The sequence below is a fragment of the Aythya ferina genome (genome assembly GCF_964211825.1).
Source record: "Aythya ferina genome assembly, chromosome: 23".
NCBI lineage: Eukaryota > Metazoa > Chordata > Aves > Anseriformes > Anatidae > Aythya > Aythya ferina.
In genome coordinates, this window is record NC_140321.1 from 1,910,256 (window position 1) to 1,933,558 (window position 23,303).

At 46.1% G+C, this 23,303-nt stretch overlaps 1 protein-coding gene across 7 annotated transcripts in view; it reads right to left on the reverse strand.

Moving 5' to 3' along the window:
• The window catches only part of GPATCH8 (G-patch domain containing 8), a 55,478-nt gene that overhangs the window by 29,847 nt on the left and 2,328 nt on the right, over positions 1–23,303 (reverse strand). For 2 of the 7 annotated variants that reach the window (XM_084496739.1, XM_084496740.1), the window contains exons 2-4: positions 10,861–10,935; positions 4,896–4,913; positions 2,725–2,797 (exon numbers count right to left, since the gene is read on the reverse strand). Coding sequence is in view for 2 of the 7 variants with exons in the window: in XM_084496738.1 (XP_084352864.1) it covers positions 2,725–2,797; positions 10,861–10,935 (148 nt within the window). In the remaining 5 variants the exon portion in view is untranslated. Of the gene's footprint in view, positions 1–1,737; positions 1,838–2,724; positions 2,798–4,895; positions 4,914–10,860; positions 10,942–23,303 lie in introns of those variants that run through there. The other 5 variants (XM_084496738.1, XM_084496737.1, XM_084496741.1 and 2 more) reach the window with 4 other exon arrangements.

Consider the following 23,303-nt stretch of genomic DNA (forward strand, 5'->3'; position numbering starts at 1 on the left):
GACCAAGCAGCATGCTGGCACATTCCAGCTGGATCGCAGTCCCCCCTTTTACACCAGCTACGCCAGCGAGGACATGGGTTTCTTACTCTGGTCCGAGAGGCTCAGCTCCTCTACCAGCACCACAAAGGCACCACTAGCACAGCTAGCAAGGGCCACTGCCTCGAGGTGCTTCTCCTGGAGGTGCAAAACTACCCTGCTTGCTTCTGACATTGCACAGGGCACAAGCCAATCAGCCAGGCATCACCGTGCTACTAGAACAGCAAGAGGTACCGCTAGCAACTGGTAAGCGTGAATTTTAGGGTATTCTGGCCCAGAGAAGCAGCACCCTCACTGCTGAATTACATCCACAGCGGCTAGTTAGCACAAGGGAAGCCATCGCCATGGCACAGTCTGGCAGCACCAGGCCCTTGTTGAACAACTTGAGGGCCTTACAGAATTCGCAGGTATGGATGGCTGCCCAGGACAACGTCCTCTAACTTTCAGATTCACTGAAACTAAGGAGGGAGCCCCAGCACAGACAAACAGCTAGATTTAAATCTGCACAATGATGAAAATAAGCACACTGAACTCAACTTCCTGCTTAACTGGCATCAGCTGCGCGGGGAAAAAAGGTGCAGGTACTCTCAATTCAATACGTGCGAACCAAATGCAGTTTTGAGGGCTTGCTGCCCTCAAGGTTTTCCGCAGCCAGATACAGGAGGCCAGATAACATCTGCAGCAAAACTCTACTTGAGGTGGTTCTACTTCCGCTGCATTAAATTGCCCATGGGCTGTTTATAGTTTGAGGCTCAAGCACAGCTCGAAACAAGCAGGTTGGGGACAATGACGTAATTAAGGTCATTGGATAATGAATTAAGCGCTCCCAGAGCGACCATCAGCAACACCAGAGGCTCTGGCTGCTGGCAGCCGAGGGGAGTGCCCTTGGCAGCGCTGTGCCACCCAGCGCCCTGGCCCTGGCCAGGGGCGAAGGCACCGCACAATCCCTGCGCCCTCCACAAAGCCTCCATCAGGAAAGCCTCAGCACATGCTCGGGTCAGGCGAGACAGGCTGGTTTTGCTCCCATGTTTCCCTCAAAATGCAGGAAATGCAGAAAGCCCCTCATGGGCTGTACCAACAGCTTGTCTGCAGCTTCCAGTCAGTTCGAATCGCGCGAGCTTCGATAATACTCAGGACAGGGCACAGATTCAACGCTCCGAAACGTGCAGTGGGAAAAAGTCTTGGTCTGGACAAATATTGAAATGCAAATGCCTGAACCCTGCCATGGGCAGTTTTGAGTCTCAGCCTCAGGACACAGTGCCACCACCTCTCACCCTGTGCACAGTCATCTGCCACGTCCTTCGCTAGGTCAGTGCCTGCGACAGGGCTCACACAGTGTCCTCGGGGCCGTGCTGGGGCTGCGAGAGGGCTTTAGGTTCTTTCAAGCCTCCATGTTTCCACATTGGTGACACACAGAGCAATACGGGGCACCCAAAAGAGAAAACAGACCAAATTACACATCCAGTGAATGCCATGCCAAAGCAGAAGCCTAAGAGGTGATGACTGCAACCACATCCTGAGCTTTGGCACCAGCACAGGGCAGAGAGGACCATAAGAATGCCATGCAGTAACCGGAGAATACACATGAAACCAGGTTAGAGGAAGCGAGAAGCATTAACCACCAGTGCAGTCCTGTCTGAGAAGTTAGAGCGCCTTAGCTCAAGAGATTAATATGCATTTCCAGAGCTCAGAACTCGTTACCTCTCCAACAGTCCTCCACAGCACAGACATTATGTCTCTAATGGGGTCACTGTAGGGGCAGGGAAGTCCAATTACAAGCTCCCAGGTCTTCAGACTAAGGCTATGGGAACAGGAGCAAATTACTCTGAGGAACTCGGGGCACACTGAGGTTCAAACACTTCACAAGGTCTCGGCAGGAGCAGCCTGGGTGCACGGTCCCACACCTACAGTAATGCCGAGCGCCTTCCTGCAGGGGTCACAGGCAGACACCAAGCACACAGGCAGCTACTCAGGGGTAAGAAGCTACCTGGGGCTTTCCTCAAGGCAACCCAGCTGCGGGCAGCCCACCCACCCCACGAACCAGACTTATTTGCTCAGTTCAAATCGGGCATTTCTGGCTCCCAGGAAGAGTTCTGACGCGGGGCAGAGAGAGGGCTGGGTGTGTTGGTTCCTCTAGCACTAAGCTGTCTTTGGGAGGTTTGCGGAGTCCCTAGCAAGGAGCCTGCAGGATAAGAGAAGTAAGGAGACCCTTGGAAGCCCTCCAGAGGGACCAGAAATGAGCCTCTCCCATCCACATGAGCCTCTGCCACCACTTTCAGCCGCCAGTGGGCCCTACGCCTTGCCTTCTAATGGCTTCTGACATCACTGTAACTGGTTTGTGCTTTTAATTCTCTTTAATATCACAGCATCCAGCCAGCAGAGTATCACGAAGTTTCAGAAGCTGCACAACTACCTGTTAGTGAGCAGGCAGTTAAGTCACCTCCCTCCAGAAGGGCCACACGCAGCGACCTTACGGGGCCACAACACGCACACGCCACATCTAACCTGTACCCGCCAGGGAGGCAGCAGCTTCCACTCGCAAACTGCTAAACATGAAACTCAACAGTGCATTTGTTTGGACATATTAATAATGGAAAGAAAATCTAATCTAGAAACAAAAAGCAGAAATAATTTTGTTAAAGACTGAAGCCGGTGTTGAATGTTTCAGACAGAAGCTGCTGGACTTACCCTGCAGTGACTTTCCCAATCCCTGGCCCAGCTTCCACCCATGTTTCTGGAGTAAGCGGTGTCCAATATTATCCTGACAGACAGAACAGAGAAAACAAACCAAAAATATTCCAATAATATATTCTTCCCTTCCCGCTGACATTTAAACATGTGATGAGCAAGAGATTTTCTACATATATATGCATGCAAAAAAATGCTACTGAAAAGGCAATATATGCCCAATAAAAGGGAAAGACAAATGTCAAAAATTGCTGGCTAGAATTTTTCCAGGGGGACGGGGTATCAGGGACGGTCACTTTCTGATGGTGTGCTGGGCAACTTTTGTGCATCACATTTAAAATAAAATAAAAAATAAATAAATAAAAAAGCAATGTGGGAGAAAATAAAGTGTACCAATAAAAATTGACAGTAAAAAGCATAAAATCAAGCTATTTATACAATCATATCCATCACCTAGACAGCACCACTTAAGATTTTTTTTTTTGTAAGGAAAATCTACAAGGTGTTTAGTCATTTTGTTTGTGTGTCAGGCTTTTATAATACTGAGTAAGTTGTAAGTGCAAGACTGCCCCACCACTAGAAACCAAAACACAATCATAGCAAAATCCAGGCTAGACTTGATTGGTTTTTTTATATATGTATATATATATATATAAACTAGCATGCAGCCAATATTAAACTGAAAAAACAGTGAGGTTAGTAAAAAAAAAAATAATTAAATCAATTAAATAAAATGAGCTCAAGCACAGACTGGGTGATGCATTTCACATGTAAACTAACAAAAATACTAAGATGTTAGAATGAAACAGGCCTAGCAATAAGTTAACAGCAAGGAACCATTAGTGCATGTAGGGGAAACAATAAGCATAATGTCTCATCTTCCTAAAAAAAGGCTGTTTCAGAATGAGTTAAGTGGAAAAGTACTGAGGCAGCAATTAAGTGTCAGCTTTTAAATAAGGTCGGACAGGGCTTGGAGTGGCATTCATTACAGGGCTTTTTTGTTTGGTTGTTGTTGTTGTTGTTTTTTTGTTTGTTTGTTTTTTGCAAGTTTTCTTCCTCCCAACAACAAAATCCAAGAGTGCCAACGGCACCCTTGTGACCCTCAAGCTGAAGAATCCGCTGTTCACTAGCAGTGACCAACTGTCAACTCCTCAGATGGGCTCTTGGGTAGGAACGTGCCCACCCTCTAATCTTAAAAAAAAAGAAAGAAAGAAATCAGATATATTTGTTGGTTATTGGTTAATTACCATTACACAAACCACAACTCAGGATATCACAAAAATACCCTGAATCACAACGGGCTGTGAATCCATAACATTGAGTGGTACATGGAACCGTACAAAAAATGCTGCATGTTTCTGTAATTAAATAATCAAGTCATCAACAGAAATCAGAACAGCAGTTTCCTTCCACTCATTCCCCACTGCAGAAAATGACCACACAGTTTGCAGAACTTTGGTGAGTCAGCTTGAAAGACACGATCTTCCCAAAGATATTGGCTGCATGGAGACATTTTTCCTCAAAAAACATCTTATCAGGTATGAATTTATTTTTTTTCCAATACACCAGCCAAGTGAGACATTTTGTCTCGCCGTGTTTTCCAAGGTACCAGCGTACGTCTTTCCCACATGCCTGGCTCTCCCCCAGGACATAATTAGGGCTACGTGAAAAAAAAAAAAAATCAAACAAGAAGTAAGAGAACGTCTGCTTGTAAAAGCTTAAATCAGTGTATGCAATAAAAGGAAAAATGAACAAATACGTATTCCAATCACAAAGACCATGGAGGTTACTGGGGTGGAAGTGTAGGAAAACTTACCTTGGGCCATATCTGCTGCAGACCGCTATCGAACGGCCCCAAGGACCGCGCGGTCCGTCATGCAAAGCGGCCCCGGGTTCATGGGGCTTGCAGATAACGCACTAATTGTTCTACCATTAGCACGTCAACTGTATCTGACAAAGGATTATTGAATCGGATTTTAAAAGCTGATGCTGACAAAAATGGCTGCGTTTTCAAAAAAGGACAAGGAGTACTTTGCGATCTTTTGCTAAGTGGAGATGAGACATTGTGCTGACTGTGTTGTGTTATGAATGCACTAAAATAAACAGACAGATGAAGCAGTATGCTATTTCCAAAAGCAGTGCAAGTGGAGTGAAAGCATTTCCATACGAACCTGGCTTTAAAAACTGGGCTGTCAAAAGAACAGTTAAATGTAACACAAAGTAAGAAACTGTCCAATCACTAATGGTAGTTTTTCTTTTGCTTTGTTTTCAATTCACTGCTTGCAAGTAATGTATTTATTAAAGAAGAGTGAAAGCATAAAATAAATTCAACAAGTCAAGACCAGCTGGGAGATTCAAGAGCGGTGTGTTGTGACTGACACAGTGAAGGGGTAAACAAATGTTAAAGGGAAAAAAGAAAAATTTAGAAGGGTTATACACATTAGCACCACTTTTACAAAACCACTCAAGAGGATGGTCGCAAGTTGTTTGACAAAAATTGGAATTAGGCCTGAACATTATCGTGCCTCGGTTCCCAGGAAGGGGGCATTTCTCCCCAGTCGCTCCCATTTGTTTGCTTAAGCAGTGAAAACTTGCTAATTTTAAAAAAAAAATCACCAAATTTAAATGGAGCGCCTTTGTTTCACTGAATCAGAAGAACAACCCCAAGAGTTTCATATTAACATTCAAGTTGGGACCTAGCCACTTGTCTGCTCATGACGATTTCTAACCACGTCCTACCTTTTTCCTGCATTTCAAAGCACTATCACAGATCTCTCACAGCGGGAGGCTGGCAGGAACGCTCTTCAGTGTAAATGCTACCCTAAAAAATTCAGTTCTGGAAGGCCAGGATTGCTAGGCTCACATGTGAGACCTGTTCTGCAAAGCATGACAGCATGCCAAGTAACCGGGGATACCAGGACCAAACTCTGACATGGGGCAGCAAGTGTTGCAACCGCTGGTTGCCTTTTTTTTCCCCCAATTACACTTTTAAGTGAAAACTCTGTAAAAGCGTTGACTCTTTCCCATAGGAAAAAAAAAAAAAAAAACATCTTTTACACCAAGCTTCCCGCTGTTGTCAAGAACTGCTGTTCCTTGTGACTAGCCTATCCTCATGCTGCAGCAGTTTTCCTACAGAAAGCTGCCGTGGTTTACAAAAACACCCCCAGCCCCAGCAGGAAATCAGAGCAGAGCTGACAGCCCCAGGGCCCGCGCTCTCACTTTGGAGCTCATGTGTGGCAGCCGGGTGAACAAAGGAGCTCTTACTTACTCCAAGCTTACTCCAGACTCACTCCCGGCTCTCCAGCAGCAGCACTGCACACCGCTAGCCCCGGATGGCAGGATGCTCAGCGTAAGGCTGAGTGCCTCGGCAGGCTCCTGATGCAACTGTTTACACCATTCTGCACTACTCTCAGCACACTGAAGCTCTTGAGCAGAGGCGATCGCTTCTATTTACAGATGGGGAACTTTGCATTGCAGATTTAGTGCAACTTTTTCAAAGGCATGTCAGAAACATGAAGGTCTGCACTTCACCAGACACTCAGGAGAGTTGGCTAAGCTGCTCTGGAAAATCTGCAAAGTGACTTTCTCAAACAGCTCAAACTGGCTTCCCCAGTTCCCCATCCTGCGCCCTGACCACGTGCCCTTGCTCACTTTTCGCAGGTATCAGCGATTCCTGAGCATGATACCCCCAGCACAGGTTTCTGAAAAAGGTCGTGGCCAATAGAAAAAAAATGCATATGATGAAAAGATGTGTACGAAAACTGAAAGGGTTTGATGATGTTGTACGTGGAGAGAATCTGCAACAGGTGGATCGAGCTGCGTTACGAATAAACCAACACCAGTTGTGCCCAGTACAGATTTGCTGTATGATGCCCACGCCACCCCGAGTGCTGCATTCTCATTGATCGGCTCAGCATCGGCAGGAACCATACATCTCTTGAGTGGGTTGTAAGCTGTGCTGACTGTGTATTGAGGAATCTATAAGCAAGGATTGGATGCTACTGGGTGAACCCATGCAAACAAGAGATTGAAAAGATTCCCAAAACAAAACCTATAGCTCACTACAGATGACACAATGAAGACTAGAGAGAAAAGCCAAATAGTAATGCTACACCATTCAGCTTCAAGAAGCACATTATTTATAGCGCTGTCCACATATGGCTACTGCTAAATGTCAAATCAGCAGCCTCATCAAATTACACTTTGGAACTAGTGGAGTCCACAGATCCGTACAGATATACAGTGCGACAAAACCCAACTTCAGCTCGTGCAGACGTCTACAACGGCCTGGGATCTTCCAGCACCTAGCACCTCAAGTCTGAAACCCTGTGCAGGGCAAGGACCTCCTCGTGTGACTGAGCAGAATTAGAGAGAGGGAAAGGACGTTTGTTAGTGATGACAAGGACAAGCTACCAAGCTCCAGGATCAGTGGACGATACGCAGCCTCGCCTCCAACCTGCAACGATGACGGCTTGGTTCGACTCCCTGACACTCTGTATGTGGTCTGCGGGGGAAAGAGCTGCTGTCCGGGGGGGGCTCTAAGGGTGTATCGCTATCTCCTACTTGATCTGTACTGCTGGGACAAAGAAAACCATGAATTCACAGCAAGATTCAGTACACAAGTAGAATTAAATTAACGTGAAGAAAATCTGGATTCTATGAAAGCTGCAATACTTTATGACTTCCCGTTTGAAAAACCTGAACTCAGTGCAGTTAAAATATTTTTAAACAAATGCATGCAGCTTCTTGAATCAAGGAAAGGCAAAGTGCTCTGATTTTCAAGGACACCAAACACCAGTGGTTCCACTGACATGACCAGCCAGTGTAAATGCAGCATCTTTCAAGCCAGAAGAACAACAAAAATTGTTACTTGCAGGGGAAAAATAAATATTGGTCTTTGCAGCTATGAAGAGTTCATTGATAGGAAATACTTTCTTCAATTTAGTAATGGAAAATAGCTGGCTTCTCACTTAGGCTACGTACATCCACTAGCTCGTGTCAGCTCTGTTTTCCATAAATATACTTTGATTATAGTCGCATGTTTCAGTCCAGACATCTTTGGCCTAAACAAGCTGTACAAAGCAGGATTTCCACAGGAACAAAATCCTAGTGCGCTAATTGAGGACACATTTCAACATTGTAATGATCTGTAGACTCCCAAACCTATTTTCCAGCCACCTTTGAGTTGCATGCTGTAGCAGTACAGTCAGCACCTCTCAACAGATAATGCTGCAGAGATGGATCTCACTTCAGCGGTGATAGTCAAACAAGTGCTTCCAGTGAAACCCTCTGCCCTGTAGGATTTCCAAATGCAAGCTGCCTTTAGAGAGCTTTCTTATTACTGAAGAGATGTGAGAAGCTGCAAGAAGCACATTTAAGAGAATATACTTGATCCACTGTGATCTGTGGAGTAACTGAACTTTAAACTTTACTTGGGAAGTGCTTTGATCTGCTATTGTTTTAAACACCCTCCTTTGCACAAAGACATTTGTCATCGAAACTAGTTCCACAATGTGGAACAGGCTCTTACTCATTGCTAAGAGCAGATTCCTTTGTAAAGGTCAGCTGAATTACTAACAGTGAGCTGGGTAAGGATTACAAAACAATTTGTGAATAAATGTTAATATTGCAAGTATTTAGATGTGTGGCATTTGCAAGTTATATATTTGTACTTACTCCTTCCCTCTCAATTTCAGTTCAAGCCTGTTATGCACTTTTGGGTGGGCCAACAGCATGAAATACCTGAAGCCAGAAAAAGCAGCGTGAGCACCACGCTCCTAGTGAAAAATCTCGCAGGACAGGTACACCAGACTCTGACAAGGAAACCACTCCTTTTAATGTGTGCAATTTGCCAATTTCAAAAGCGCATGGGTCATTAATAGGGTGGGAGCAAAATCGTCATTGGTGGCAGGAAACCTGACAGAATTATTTGTGCTTCCCAGCTACACTTTTTTTTTTTTTTTTCCAAGAATCAACAGTGTACCTAATGAAGATAACGTGAAGATTTTTAAAGCGACTGGTTTGTTTCTGATGGCACTTTTTAAAAACCAGGCTTGTCTACAAGTCAGGGAAAAACCAAGCCACTGTGCAGCAGTTGCAGATTTTGAATTCTGGAACTAGCACACGAAGCCAGCTCCAGCACACTCCAACACAGAGCACGGCGGATGTGACAGTGCAGAACACACATTTCATGAGTTCTGTGACTTTTTGCAAGAGCTCAGTGTCCCAAGCTAAGGGTTTTTCTCCTCAAATGCTTGTTTCTCTTAATAGATATTAAAGAAGGTGTGTGTGGGGGGGGGAGGGTTAAAATAAGAACTTGAGGTTTTACCTTTTTCTTCTCTTAAGGATTAAACCATTCTCCTCTCCATCAAATGCTTTTCAGATTTAACCATAAGGCTACACTGCCTATATTAAAGCCTACAATGAAGTTGGAGTAACAGTAATAATGCCACAATATTTGGATGGTGATATATGCATGAATGAGATACTAAAGCTGTAATTTAATTTCAGTTTTCTGCCACAGTTCAACATTAATCAAACTGCAACAAAAGATTACATTTGCAGGTGATCCAAGATGCACTGTCTGTCTATGTGCTCGTTCAGACTTTACATGCCTCCGCAGGCATCACTTCCTTCAGGATACCACAAAGATTCGATCTATGACCATTTCTATTCCCCTGTTTGGAAAACATTTAGAAAGCAGATAACCAGGCTAGTCTGTAGGTAGTATTTTAATTATTTTGTAAATGCTAATTTCCAATGTGGCACAGAGTAGGTAGGGTACCCATGAGTATTTCTCATTATATCTACACAAGAAAACAAGCTTGGCATTTTAATTAAAATCCCCATGTCACAGCATAAGATTAAAGTATTCAGGAAAACATTGAATACAAATTCCCATCTCTGCAGCATTATCTCATGCGTCATCAATTACTGCCATGCCTAAATCTAGCATCATGCCAGCACATTAAGACAGTAGGTACTATATGCAGTGTTCACTGGACCAGAAGAACAGAAATAAGAAGGGGGAAAGGAAACCCTAGAGAAGAAATTAAAAAGGCAGACCGTGCAATACAAACCAGATCATGGCTGCTTAGCTAATATGGGCCAACTGCTGCGGAAGAAAAATGTCGAACACCCCAAGTTGTGTAAATTTTTGTAAACATCTAAACACGCACACAAACACACACAACACCAACCTACACATGAATGAAAATATATATTCATCTTTTACTAACACTAAGTTTCTTCTAAGTGCACGCTAACATGAAGAAACTTTAAAATTATTATCTGGGAAAATAAATATTTGAGAAGTTCTAACTTTAACAAAAAACTAGTCTTAATCAGAACACTGCTGGGCAACCCTCCTTTGTTCTTTACCACTTTTCTTCCTCTTGTACTGAAACCGCAAATGAATATTTAAATTGAAAGGCAAAAGCTAAGTGCCAAACTCACGGGTGAAGTTTAGGCTGAACAAGATATCATGCCTAAGACTAGCAGAAGATGTTTTGCAGAGAGAAAAATTAAAAAGCTCCAAAAAGCTTAAAAAAGTAAAACTAAACAAAACTTAACTTTCCCCATCTATTGGCTGTACTCTCCATACCTAATTCAGAGGTTTTTTGTTTGTTAAATGAAAAATACTTTAAAGAAACTCACATCACAGTTTCAGATTCATGGGGAAGGGCTGCTATACTAATACATCCATGTTTCCATACTGCCGGATGTCATCCTAACACTGTTCTTTAACACACCAGTACTAAACCAAAATTAAAAGCTATCAAGGATCAAAATACATTTTACTATGGTCTTCCATTAGGTTCACATAAGAATTATACTGATTCTTCAACAAAATACATAAAGAACAAAATAAGTGTCTACAACTGCATGTATTACTGTAAATAAGTTCTGAAATATCACAATGAACTAAAGTTTAAGTTACCTATAATTTCAGGAGAGCTACTTCAAGATTAAATCCCTGGCTCATTTAATCTTGGCATGCACTTCACCACAATTAACCCCGTACTGTCATTTTCAAAAAGGAGCCCACTCCTAACCAATTTGACTGCATTCACATCAAGTACCATCCGATCACGGCCTAATTTTTGGTGGCTTGATGATGATAAGTATGTATCTTACCGATTCTATAGGCTTGTCTAGAGATGCTTGCTCTATCTCCAGGTGCCCTTCTTCATATTGATCAAAGTGATTGCCCTGGAAGAAAAGGAAACTGTTAGCTCTACAGCAGGACACACTGCCCGTGGTGTCATTTCAAGATACAGGCTTGTGCATATGTTAGATTTTATATTTGTTTTACTGGCTAAATATAAACTAATTAAATACAGCCTCTATTCAGTATGTAGGCTATAGGAAAAAAAAAAAGTCATTCTGAAACCCAACTGTACCAATTCAATGAGGTTCACAAGTTATAGAAGTTGGTAAAATATCAAAAAATTAAGATGACAACACTTGGGGTGTGTGTGTATATTTTCATTTTGTTTTGTTTTAAAGTCTGTGAAACATTGACTACAAGCACCAGTGCTGGCCAAAACCACACAGAACAAGAATCAGAAGGAACTGACACTCCCCCCAGCTCCAGGAAGGCTTTTTGTGGTGCTGGTTTTTAGTTTGTGTGTTTATTATTTGGTTCATTTTGTTGTTGCTGTTTTTTGTGTTTTGTTTATTTGTGTTGTTGGTTTCTTTGGTTTATTTCTTGTTTGTTTTTTTTATTTGTTTGTTTTTTAAAGGCTTTCCTTGCATCAGGAATCAAAACTGCTTGCAGCATGCGTGTAATTTCACGCACCTCAAGTCAACCAAAACCCACAGCGGTACCGCAGGAAGCCCTCGCTGTGCCCCAGCACACAGCCATGGTCTGAAGCAGCCCCCTCCCTGCACCCCCAGCCGCACAGCGCCAGGTGAGCCCAAGTGACCACCAACACCTGAACCCAGCAGTTTCTGTGCCACGATCAGCCTGCAGACATGTGGACGCACCAGGAGGGAGCATTTTGGGCGCAGTACCTAAAGCCACTACGCAGAAGCGGTAACGGCCAAACAGATGAACACGTCTGAGCAAAGAGGACCAAGAGACGCACAGCACACTAATAAAGTGTGCAGATGCTAACAGGGCAAAGAAAAGGCTATAGATAGCCATAAATCCAATCCCCTTGCTTCTCTACACTCCTGGATCAACTCCGTAGGATAGCTGCAGCCCACAAGGTATCTGCAGTCCTACAGAGTGGCCACGTGGATAGGAAAAGGAAGCAGGATTATTGTTATTGTGTGCCACACCTAGCTCCCCCCCACACACACCCCACATGTGCTTCAGAATCGCTGACATCTGAGCAGGGCCACCCAGGGCCCCACGGAAGCGCAGCACAGCAACGATGGCAGCCGGAGACCAGCGCCACGCACCCACTGCAGGGCAGAACCGAACCTCCCTGTCCTTCCGAGGCGCTGAGCAGGGGGGCTCCCAAGCTGGGGAAGCAGACGCCGACGGCCTGGAGAGCAGCCACCGGTGCTGGAACACCCTCAGCACGAGTGGCCATTTCAGGAAATCCATGTCTCTGTTGGAGCTTCTCAGAAGCCTCAAATTCCTGAAATTGCGAACGCTGTGAACCATTTTTGGCCATTCGCTATGTTTACGACGCATCACTAAAAACCACCACAGTTAATACACATCCTGGGGGGGGGAAGGGGGAGCGGGGTCCCACTTGCTCACTGCAAGCTTGAAAACAAAGCCGAGAGGTGGCTGCTGGAGGGAGCAGGCCCAGGAAGGGGCTGCTTCTGCAGCTTCCCAACCTCCCCCGGGCACTGTGCAGTGTCACGGCCCCATGCAGCCACCAGAGGCTGTCACCGTCCCTTTCCCAGTGAGACCAGGACCCTCAGCCAGTACCAAACACGTGAGGATTTTTATTTGTATTCCAGCTCCACAATTTCTTTGAGCAGGAACACCTTGCACTGCTGCCAAAAGAAACATGTTGTTGCTCTCCTCCTTTCTACCAACACCAATTTTTCCTCCTACAAAAATTTTAATGAAAGCCAGCATGAGAAAGAGCAAATTACAGCTGTAATGGACTGCCTCTTGGAAGCTTACAAGCCAGACAACAGCCTCCAAAAATCTTCTGAAACTGGAGTTCCTGCCAGTGATGCAAATTTGCAACAGAGCATCCTGACAGAAACCTGCCGCCAAGAAAACGTGCCTCAATACCCAAAATTCTGCCCTATCCATCACCCGTGGGGCACAGACAGCTCACACAGGCCACGCTCTACACCCAGCAGTTCTTCCCCATGTGCCCAGAGCAGATTCGGGATTTCATCTGCAGGCAGCAATCTTTTTCGGACAGCCTTCAAGAAGCAAGCTAAAGGCAAACGTACTGTGCACGTGCAATCCTTGAGCTGCGTACGACAAAAATCAGTAGCTTTTGGAGCCGGGCACAGCACAGATGTATACAGCGTACACGGCTGTGTTGTGAAGTCAGCAAGCCCAGCCTCCCCATAACAGTGCCCAAGAGAACAAAAGCAGTCAAGAGCATGTACACTGCTGATGAATTTGTACTGTCGGCTGCTGCACGTTAGTAAAACTTCATGTACAACATTGAAATCCACAAAACATTTAGATAACGAGCACCTGAAACACTCCCAGCAAAAGCCAAGTCATAGGCTGCTTTTCCCCCCCGTTCATTTCACGATGTGATTTCTCTGCCTGCAGATAGCTCAGAGTATGCCAACTAAATTACCTGGAGCTGGCAAAATATTTCTGCCTAATCACTGTCTCCTTCTGTGCACTGCCTGCCAACATATTGAAATTATTTTTTAAAAAGGCAAAGGTCAATTCCACTCTGAAAGCACACCTTGCTGATTTGAGGCTTTACAACTCTATTTGCCTTCGCTTTAAAAAAAAAAAAAAAAAAAAAAGTCTCCTCCCAGAAGCTATGCATGGGACTGAACAGACCAGAGACAAATGCAAAGAAGCCAAAAAGCAACCAAAGCTGTTCCAAGTCCCAGGATCTCACTGTTATCTCCTTTATGTCCCTCAGGATTCATTTTGTATAGTTGTATACTTCCGGGGTTTTGTTGCCGGTGATGGCAGCGGAGCCGGGCTGCCCGCTTTTACAAGTAGCAGCACTACAAATGCCTCATGTGTGGAAGCAGGCAGGGCGCTTGCCATCACCCCGAACTCCTGGGTAACACAAATTCCCTCGGCACACACTGCGCCAAGCCCCGGGGGATGCCGACACCGCACTCACTATATTAGGAAGTTGTCTGTCCCAGGCCTGGCAATTGAAGCCACCAGGGTAACAAAGCGTCCAAACCAAACCAAAAGCAACACGCATCACAGGGAACGTTCTTTTTCAATCCTTAACGCAGACAATTAAAGGAAAATTTCTCTTTCTGCCATCAAGTAGCTCACCCTGGATAAAAAGCCGGGAGGTAACCCAGCAGTCACACCGAGGTCACATCTATGAGCGTGTTCATCATAGCAGTGCCTAAGGAGCAAGCAGAGAAGGGGCTCTCGCTTCTGCTGTCACAATAAAGCCTCACTAAAGCGGTGCTGCCTGCCATCGCGTGATCAGAGGCCTTTTGGAGCCGGGACTCCATGGGGCTGAGGCAGCACAGTTTGTCCCTTCGCTTCCTCAGCCCTGGAGCTGGCTCCGAAACAAGCTGGGGGGAATTCAATCTGTTGTCTTTGTTTTCCAGTTCCTCAACCTGGCACATCGAAGGGATCCATTTCACATTTCTGTGCCGCTGTGTCTTAAGACAATGAATCAGAGGAAGACAAAATACTTTAACATTTAAGTCTAACAATTAATTAAAACCTAAATGTTGAATCTGTTGAGAATAAACTACATTTCTTGCAGATGAGAATGTAAGCACAGACCATGTTTTAATACGAATTTAATCTGCATCTTCTGCAGACTTGAGCAATGCTTCTCTCTTCAGAAGAAACCTTTAAGTGTAGCTGGTAATTCAATCCCTACCAAACGGACACCAGATCATCAAATAACAGCCACATTAAAAAAAAAAAAAAAAAAAAAAAAAAAAACAGTGCTTGTTCAAAACCTAGTCCCAGATCATCTTCCCTGCGTGACTGCCCCAGAGAGATGCTAAATCCTGGCCCTGCCAGCTAACGAGGCCCCTGCCTGCTCCAGCAGCACACTCCCCAGGGCTGAGCACAGCGCCCTCATCCCTCGCACCCTCTGCCCCCAGCCCCAGGGCTGTACTGGGGCCTCCCAGCTCGGGCGCTGTCAAACAAGACGTGCTGCACTGCTTTCATTGCCTCCTTGCAGCTGCGAGCCCCATCCTGAAAGAGCAGGGCACGTAAGACGATGGGCTTCCACTCCAGCATCCTTCACTGCTATCTGTAGCACTCTGTGCTGCAGCGAGGGCTCCAGCCGGGTGCATCACTGCAGTCCTGATGAAATCCAACACACCTTACTGCTGGGATGAGGAGCGAGGGCAAGCCTTTAATGCCCACACACTTGCTCCACACTGCACACCAGCTGTTGGGCTTGCTGCATTCCCCTCCAGGAGCCAAGATGCCCGCAGCCTGTGGTTCATCTGGCTGCATCATCTCAGCTCTGCAGCCACCGCCCGGTCACTCGCAGCCCCGTGCCCTTTCCTTTCCCCTCCTCTCCCTGTTGGATCCGTGCACGAAGCTCTCAGCCAAGCCCTGTGTCTCGGAGCCCTCGCATGCTAAACGATCAAGTCTGGAGCACAGCTTTTGGAAGTCAACTAGCAAAAGCTGCCTCCATGTGGGATTTTGGACTGTTATACTCCCTTACTTGGGCAGCAAATACATGGACCTTCCAGCCCAGTAAGTCCCTTTTTGTCCAAGACTAAATGGACACTGGGTTTTCTGAAACAATTCAAGTGAAATAGCCTGAGGGGAAGAGCACTGCTGCTTGTTTCTTTCTTCCAAGCTCCCAAACATTGTAGCAGTGAGACCTGGCATGCATAATTTCAAATTTTAACAATTTAATCACACTTCTAACCCAAAGTATTAAGTGTGAAGAACTGTTGCCACTAAACGGCTCGATACAAGTGAAATTAATTTGGTGTTTTACACCCACTTGTCAGAGTAAGCTGAGGATCCCGGAATTTACTTTGGCCCCTGTAAGACAGCAGCCGGTCATCTCCACGAGGCAGGCTCTCACAAAGGCTGGCAAAGACAAAGCATCTAAGGACCCACAGATCTTCCTAGGAAAGAAACTCCTTTTAAAAGCATCTTCACAGCTACAAGGTGGAAGAAAAACATGCTCTCCCCTTCCTTCTCACCTGAAGGGTGGATCCAAAACCAGGCCAGACATCCAAGCACTGCATTTTCTAAGTCACCTACAGCATCACCACCATGAGGAAAGGACGATGAGTCACTCGACTGCTTCAAGGCTATTAAACCTCCCTGGATATTAATTATCAGACTGCTCTTTACGATCTGTCCAAACACAGAGGATATTAAGATGTCAGCTTGCAGAGCGCATCCCATGCAGTGCACATTCCTGATGGAAATTAGTGGTTTCTTCTACAAACAGCTGTACGTTACCCATCTACTAAGCGTGGCAGTCCACAGCTCGGCAGCTAGGCTGAGCATTTCAACGCGGCACTCCAGTGGAGAGAGCAAACGACACCAAAAAAGGAGCATAATGGAGATGTGAAAGTGATGGCTTTCTTTCAGAACGCTTTCGTTCAGCTGCCCTTCCAGTTACTGCTCAACAAGAGAGCTCAGTTACAAGAACACTATTGCTAATGTAAAAGCAAACAATGCAAGCCACAAAACCCAACAGAAATCAGAGACAAAGAGCCTACAATGTGAACACCTGGGGGAAATCCTGCCTGCTCCAGACTCACACAGACAACTGCAAGCAGAGCTACGTCGGTGAAGACTCCAGCTCACAACCACAGGTCCGTGCTAAGGGCACTAACATCAGCATTGACCAAGGAGGGAACGCACAGCACACAGTCACTGAGATGTCAGAGCCGAAGCGATCTCTATTTCCACGCTTACCTTCCTCCAACTCAGGAGGGTGTACAGCAACACGTTCCCGTGACCGTGCATATAATCTAAAGAAAATAACTTGGCAGAAAAGCCTCACTGTACTCATCTTCGTTATTTCTTAAATGCACCGGAAAAAAGCACAGCGTGATCACGATTTTTAACTGCATTCAAAAAGAGCACAGCGTGTTCAAAAATTAAGTTTTCACACTGGTGAAACATCAGAAAGACTCAGAAAACAATATTTATAGTCCATTTACTTTAGAAAATGGAATTTTAAAACACTAAAGCAAATTAGCACCACCTGTGCATATTCTAGTTATCTAAGAATTTTCTCAGTAAACCTTAAATTCTCAAAATACTAAGTCAAATCACCAGAGTGGGCGTTGTTACCCAAAAATGCCACTTTAAAGTACTTAACCAAACACACTCCCACTTTCTGAAAGCTCTCAAGGCATTGTTTTAAAATAGCAGAGGAGACACTAGGAATGGCTAGGAAGAGCTGCTGGTACCCACAGACAAGGCCATGGCGTGGTGCAGCTAGAGCCGGGGCAGACCACGTTAGTTAGCTACGAGTCACAGCAGTTTTTGCTCCACTCTCCAGTGTCTGCCTGTAAGCACAGCTGATGCCTCCTGCAGCCATCCTGGATCAGGTCAGCACAGACAGGAGGTTTCAGCAGCCAAGCTGGAGCAGCACCCGAACACATCTGGGCAAATGCCAGCTCTCCGCTGCCCTCGCTGCCTGCCTGCCTGCAGCTGGTACCTTCCTGGGTAAAGAAAAAGCCTCGATGACCCCAGGAACAGCCACCCCATTACATTTAATTAATTAATTAATTTTTACAAGGAGTTGGAATAGTTGAGAGAAGACGGGGCAGCCCAACTTCCAGCATCAGCTGCAGCCCAGCAGCTTGCCCAAGTTGTGCTGCGGCGAGGCAGGGGATGGTGGAGCCGCGTGAGAGGAGCCGAGGGAGAAGCACCAGGCACTCTCACCTAAACCAAAGGCTCCGCCAGCCTCTGTATTCAGGAAAGCACAACCTACAGAGGTCTCACATGGCGTTCTGCTTTGCCTCCAGCTCTTTTCTCATAAAAGCCTTCCTGGCCGGGTCGCCTGGTGCAGAGCCACCGGCTTCGCACAGCCCGAGCTCGGTGGGATGGGAGAAACTGACTGCGGGTACAGACGGAAGGAGAAAAGCCACGCGTGCCCAGGGCCGCCTGCACGGCCCTTCAGCCCTTGTGCAGGGCTCCAGCGTGGCCAGCCTCACCGCTGAGCCCAGCCATCACAGACACGAGGTTGGAGCTGTGAAAGCCAAATCAGGCACGCCACAGCTAATCAACTGTTTACGGCACGCAATCAAGACTTAATGGGTTTCTAATTTCTCTGCAAGATCCATACTGCCGCATGTATGCTGACTGCGAATCTCAGGCGGTAATTTATGCTGCCCTTATAAGCTAAGCGGGACCCAATGACTCCACACGATGGAAAATCTCCAAAATGTAATTGATGCAGACAACCGTGGTGATGTTCAGAAATCCATCCAGAGAACTCAAAAACAACTCCTGCAAAGCGTAGCTTAGAAATGTTTCTTGAATATTCATTATGCACCGTGAAGATGCATTCTGAAGGCCAATATATGCTTACGAAGACAACTCCATCCAAACCTTCGCTCACATAAAGAAGCTCTCTTGGACACTTTTAAAAGTCAAGCAGTTCCATAAAATTACAAGGAGTAGTGATACAAAACCAACATGGTACCTGGAAAGCTTTTGTTAATGTTTCTCAGAACAAAACCATTTTCTTTTCCCCCATTGTTTCCTGAAATGACTGCAAAGACTTAAAAAAAAGAAAAAAAAAATTGAAGTGATCCTTTTCCGGCAACACAGACATAAAGCAGTCACAAACAACAGCTTGTGTTTTCACTGCCTTCGGCACACCGTAAGTCATTTCCCTAGTCCCCTTCCTGTACATAAGCAACGTAAGAGTAGGTACAGACAACGTACACCTTCACACCCTCAGAAATAGCTTAATATTTGCAGTCAACATCTTGTGAAAGCAGCAGCAAAACCATATTTTAGGCAAACACACAATTATTTTGAGAGTACTTCAAAAGAAAATCCTCTCAAGTCAATACAACAAAAGCAATCACTTATGATTTGGATATGAATTTAAATTGGCAACTTTTGAAAGCACCTTGTAATTACATGTTGAGATGCTGAAGGCACCTTTTGTTTAGCTACCTAAAAATTAATTTTGATGGTAAAATTCTGTTAAGTCTAAAAACGTTGAAACAACACTCAACCAGAGCACATTCAGGACTACTGGTAGGTCACAGCTTTAAACCACGAAAACGTGCAGATAAACACCTCGCTAGAGCTGTCCCATTTCATGTCCTACGGCTCACAGATAAACAGCTTGTACAAGGAGTGGAAGCCACAGGCAGGTCCCTGCTTCGTAGTGCTTTGCAGTCTTTGGCACCAACCAAGAACAATTTAATGTCTTTCAGATTCCTTCTGCCACCACAAATGCCAGCACTAAATCTGCTCCCGCACATGAAGAATGCTGTTCAGCTCTTCAGCACTTCCAGCACCCGTACTGGGGAGCATCAGCACTGGTCTAACTCACCCAATTTTCTCTTAGCCTCTTCTCAACACAGTGATGCAGAAGGTGCTGCAGCTTCCAGCACCCACATCCTCATCACCATCAAGGACTTTCAAGCAAGACAAAGGGAAAATACCCCGCTGGGTGCTAGTCAGTTACTGTCTAGGGTCTAACTTGTTCACCACCATGTGCTTGCAAGTATTTCTAGTGGCATCTTTTAAAACATAATAAATGGTGTTTGACTTGCTAAAGGATCGTTTCTGCACCAGAACATCACAGGATAGCTCGCTCAGGAGCATGCAGGATGGACTCAAGCTCCCAGGTCCCTCCATGAGACTTGCTGCCATTCAACATTCCTACCAACAGCCAGCAGGGAAAGCACAGTAACCATCAACAGAACTCACAGCTCCTGAAGCCTGCCGAGCAGCGAGCAACACCACGGACATGTTTGCACAGAGCAACCCGAGCTGTGTGCCAGTGACCTGTGTGCAGCGCGGCAAAGCCTGCACAAACCCAGCACGGGGCTGCAGTGAGAGGGCCGGGACCAAAGGGAACCCACGCTGCTGGCACCTGCTCCACGCAGCACAGCATCAAAAGGAAAGAAACACAACCCAAGGGCAGGTATAAAGGAACAGCAAATAAAGTAGTAAAAATATGGTTATCTCCGCGCGTTATACAGCTGGGAAGTGTTCTAGGTTCTGCCATGCAAGTCTTCCAGTCACACAGTAAAGGCTTTGGAAAGCGTTAAGATGCCGGAAGCCATAACACCACGGAGGGAACAGTAAGATGTCCTGCAGTAACAGGAGTCAGAGCTGGCTGGGACAGCTCTCAGAAGAGCCTGGAGCTAAGACAGCAATGTTGTATATGCCCTCGTAAGAGGCATGGCACCAACAAATTTCGGCACAGTAGAGAAAGACTTAACACGGAAAAGCAGATAAAAGCTGAAAACAGAAAAATCTGAAGAAAAAACAAAGGCAGGCACACCTTTCTTTGGACAAACTCCTGGAAGAACCTCCAATGGAAAACATTCGCTGCTAACAGCTGTCTTCAAGAGATACTGTAGCCAAGCACTCATTCCTGGACTCAAAATGGGGTCATATGATGGAAATCAAAAGGTAAGCAATACCCAGATATTTAGAGCTGACATCCTAATATTGATTTCTGGCTTTACAACTCTGAATGGTTAAAATCTCCGAAGAATTAATTACTCCTGGAGCTGCCTGAAGATGGAAAGTACTAAGAACTACTGAGTTTAAAAGAGCACAACAGAAAGAGGCATATCAACCACAGAAACCTTGGCCAAGAAGCGCACCTGATCAGGTCATGTCCTAAAGCCTGACGACCCCATGCAGCAGGAGCCTGGAGGCCAGTCAGGATGGGGCAGGGGAAGAGGGGGGCTCACAAGAAACTGCGATGGCTTCGACACAGTTTGTCAGCCAGAGGACAAAAGTTTCCTTTCCCACGTAGTTAGCCTTGGCCGCAACAGAACATCACTGCATGAGAGAAGAAAAAGGAAGTGGCAAAAAATGTAATAAGGAAAGGTGCAACCCAGGAAGCAGCAGGTCTACAGAGATTTCATCTACCCTGCAAGTTCCAGAACTTCATGTCCAAGTTCAGCTTTTCCTGTGATCTAGAACTGAAAGCAATACTGTTTGATCTACTTTTTAACCCGTTTTCCCCCAATTTTCTCCTCCCTTCCAGGTTCATGTAAACAGACAAAAACCAGTTGTGGTCCCAATGCTCCCCCTTTGCCCACCCAAGGGGTCGGTGCGTCCTGCCAAGGAGGTAAGGACAGAGCTCGTCCTGTGCTGTAATGCCAGACATTCAACCACGGCCTCACGATAGACGAGCATCTCCAAACAACACTAACAGATTTCAAAAAACTAAGATTAATTCTTAGGACAGAAAGCACGCCATGGAAGAGAGCTACCTCTTGGCCTGCTCCCAGCTACATTTATCTAAGGCAAATTCAGGCACAGGGATCTTGTGTCGCCCCAGCTCGGGATACCATGTTTTGCAGTGACTCCGCTCCTATTCTTTCCGCCGTTCCCCCACGTTACATTTTTTCTCTTCCCAGATAGCACAAGAAGGCAAAAGAAGACAGCCCTATTCATCTCCCTGCCGCGCAGAGAAAAGCCACTGACCGACTCTGTCCTACAACCTGCGAGCAGCCCCGGCCTGCTGCAGGCTATAAAAACCAAGCAGGTTTGCCTTAGGCAACGTGTACAAGGTGAAGCTGCCGACAGCCCGGAGGATCGCAGGACTCTGCGCTGCCCGCCCAGATGCTGGCGAGCCCACGGCCTGCTCAGCCCCGCTTCTCATGTGCCTGCCGGGCTGCCAACGCCAAGGCGCGAAGCCCACGTCCGACTTGGGCTGCTGGAAGCACAGAGCGGCTACCAACAGCCACGGGCTCAGGTAGCTCTTGGAGTGTTTGAGGAAAAAAAACTTGTCTATCTCCGTGGCATAAGCAAGAGGAGGGGAACCGAAGTCCAGACTGGCCACAATTCAAGCCAGGTTGGAGAACTTGCCTTTTCTGCTTCACGGAAGCGTTCTGCCATGCCACAGACTGCACAAGGAAAAGAAAAAACCCAGAGACAGAACAGCCTGCGTTCCGTCTGGCTAATGATGCAAGTAAGTGCAGTGTACGTAGGAAGAGGAAATTATCGTACACATATACACATATGGCTCGTAATATTTCTGCTTCAACAATGCAAAGGAGAAGGAGAGAGCAACAAAACATTTTCTCAACATCTGTGACTAACTGGGAACTCCGCTGGATTTCAGTGCCGCACAGACATCCGTGGTATTCAGCCTTGGAGCTCAGTCTAGTTAATCTAAAGAAAAAAAACGCAATTACACAAAAATAACACTAAAAATATGTTTACTTATTGCAGCTGTCTCATGTATTTACAGCGCTTCCAGTAACACTTTTTAAAACACCCTGTTAGCACCGTCGACAGCTATCGCTCACAGTGACTGGAGTCACCGAGGTTCACAAGCTCGGCTCTGCCGCGGGGAAGCCAGTCAATCACGGGGCCTGCAGAAGCTGACAAGTGACAGCCACCCCTTCTAACCAAGGGACCGAGCCCCGCAGTGGCCCACCCAAAAATAACCCTTTGTGTTACAGGGCAGGGAGGAAGATCAGCACCTATTCAGGTAAGCCTTCAGACTTCTCTTTAGGCTTGGAAATGGTAAGTTAAGAAAGGAGGAAGATGGGTAACATCCTTCCTCCTTCAGTAAATCATTGCCTGAAAGTCTCCCAAACAAGTTGCTGTGCTGCCCTGGTCAGGGAAAGATCAAGTATTTCTGCACAGAGCAAAGCTCAGCACATTTCACTGCAGCTGCCCTCAAGTTCAGCACCTGCAAAACAGTCAAAGCACCGGGGCTTCCCCTTCCGTTTGTGTAGGGTCTAGGATCACACAGCAAAAAAGGGAAGAGGATCTGTGCCCTCCATGCAGCTTCTAAACCTACACAACACAGCAAAAGCAGGACTTGGCTGCCAGGCAACCCCACAAAAAAAGAAAAAAATACCAAAAAGCAAAGCTCCTAACCACCCCACTGCAGCGAGATTTTCTGATGCCTTCTCCTGCTCCTTTGGCAATTTCAACTTTCAAACCACTCTCAGCTCTGACGTTCCTCCCACCCTGCCACAGAGAGGCCTCAGTAACTTGTGAGCACACACTCCTCCCACCCCGTACCACCACCTTTCTCCTTAAGGCTGCCTGACCTTATCCTTGTACTCACTACTCTTTTCCAGCGTCCCTAACAACCTTCTGACAGAGCAGCCATTCCCTCTGCTGCTTTCTTTACAGCCACATCGCTTCAGCCGCCCCTACTGAAAAATCCCCCTCTTCTCCAATCCTCAGCTGAGCCCTCTGCTCTGCAGCCCAGCTCCCCTCACCCCCTCTTGGTGTATTTCAGCCTGTTAATACCTTCTGCTTCTCTGCTGGTTCAGGCCCTTTCCCTCCTGAAGGGATTTCCCCCAGTGCTGTGCAT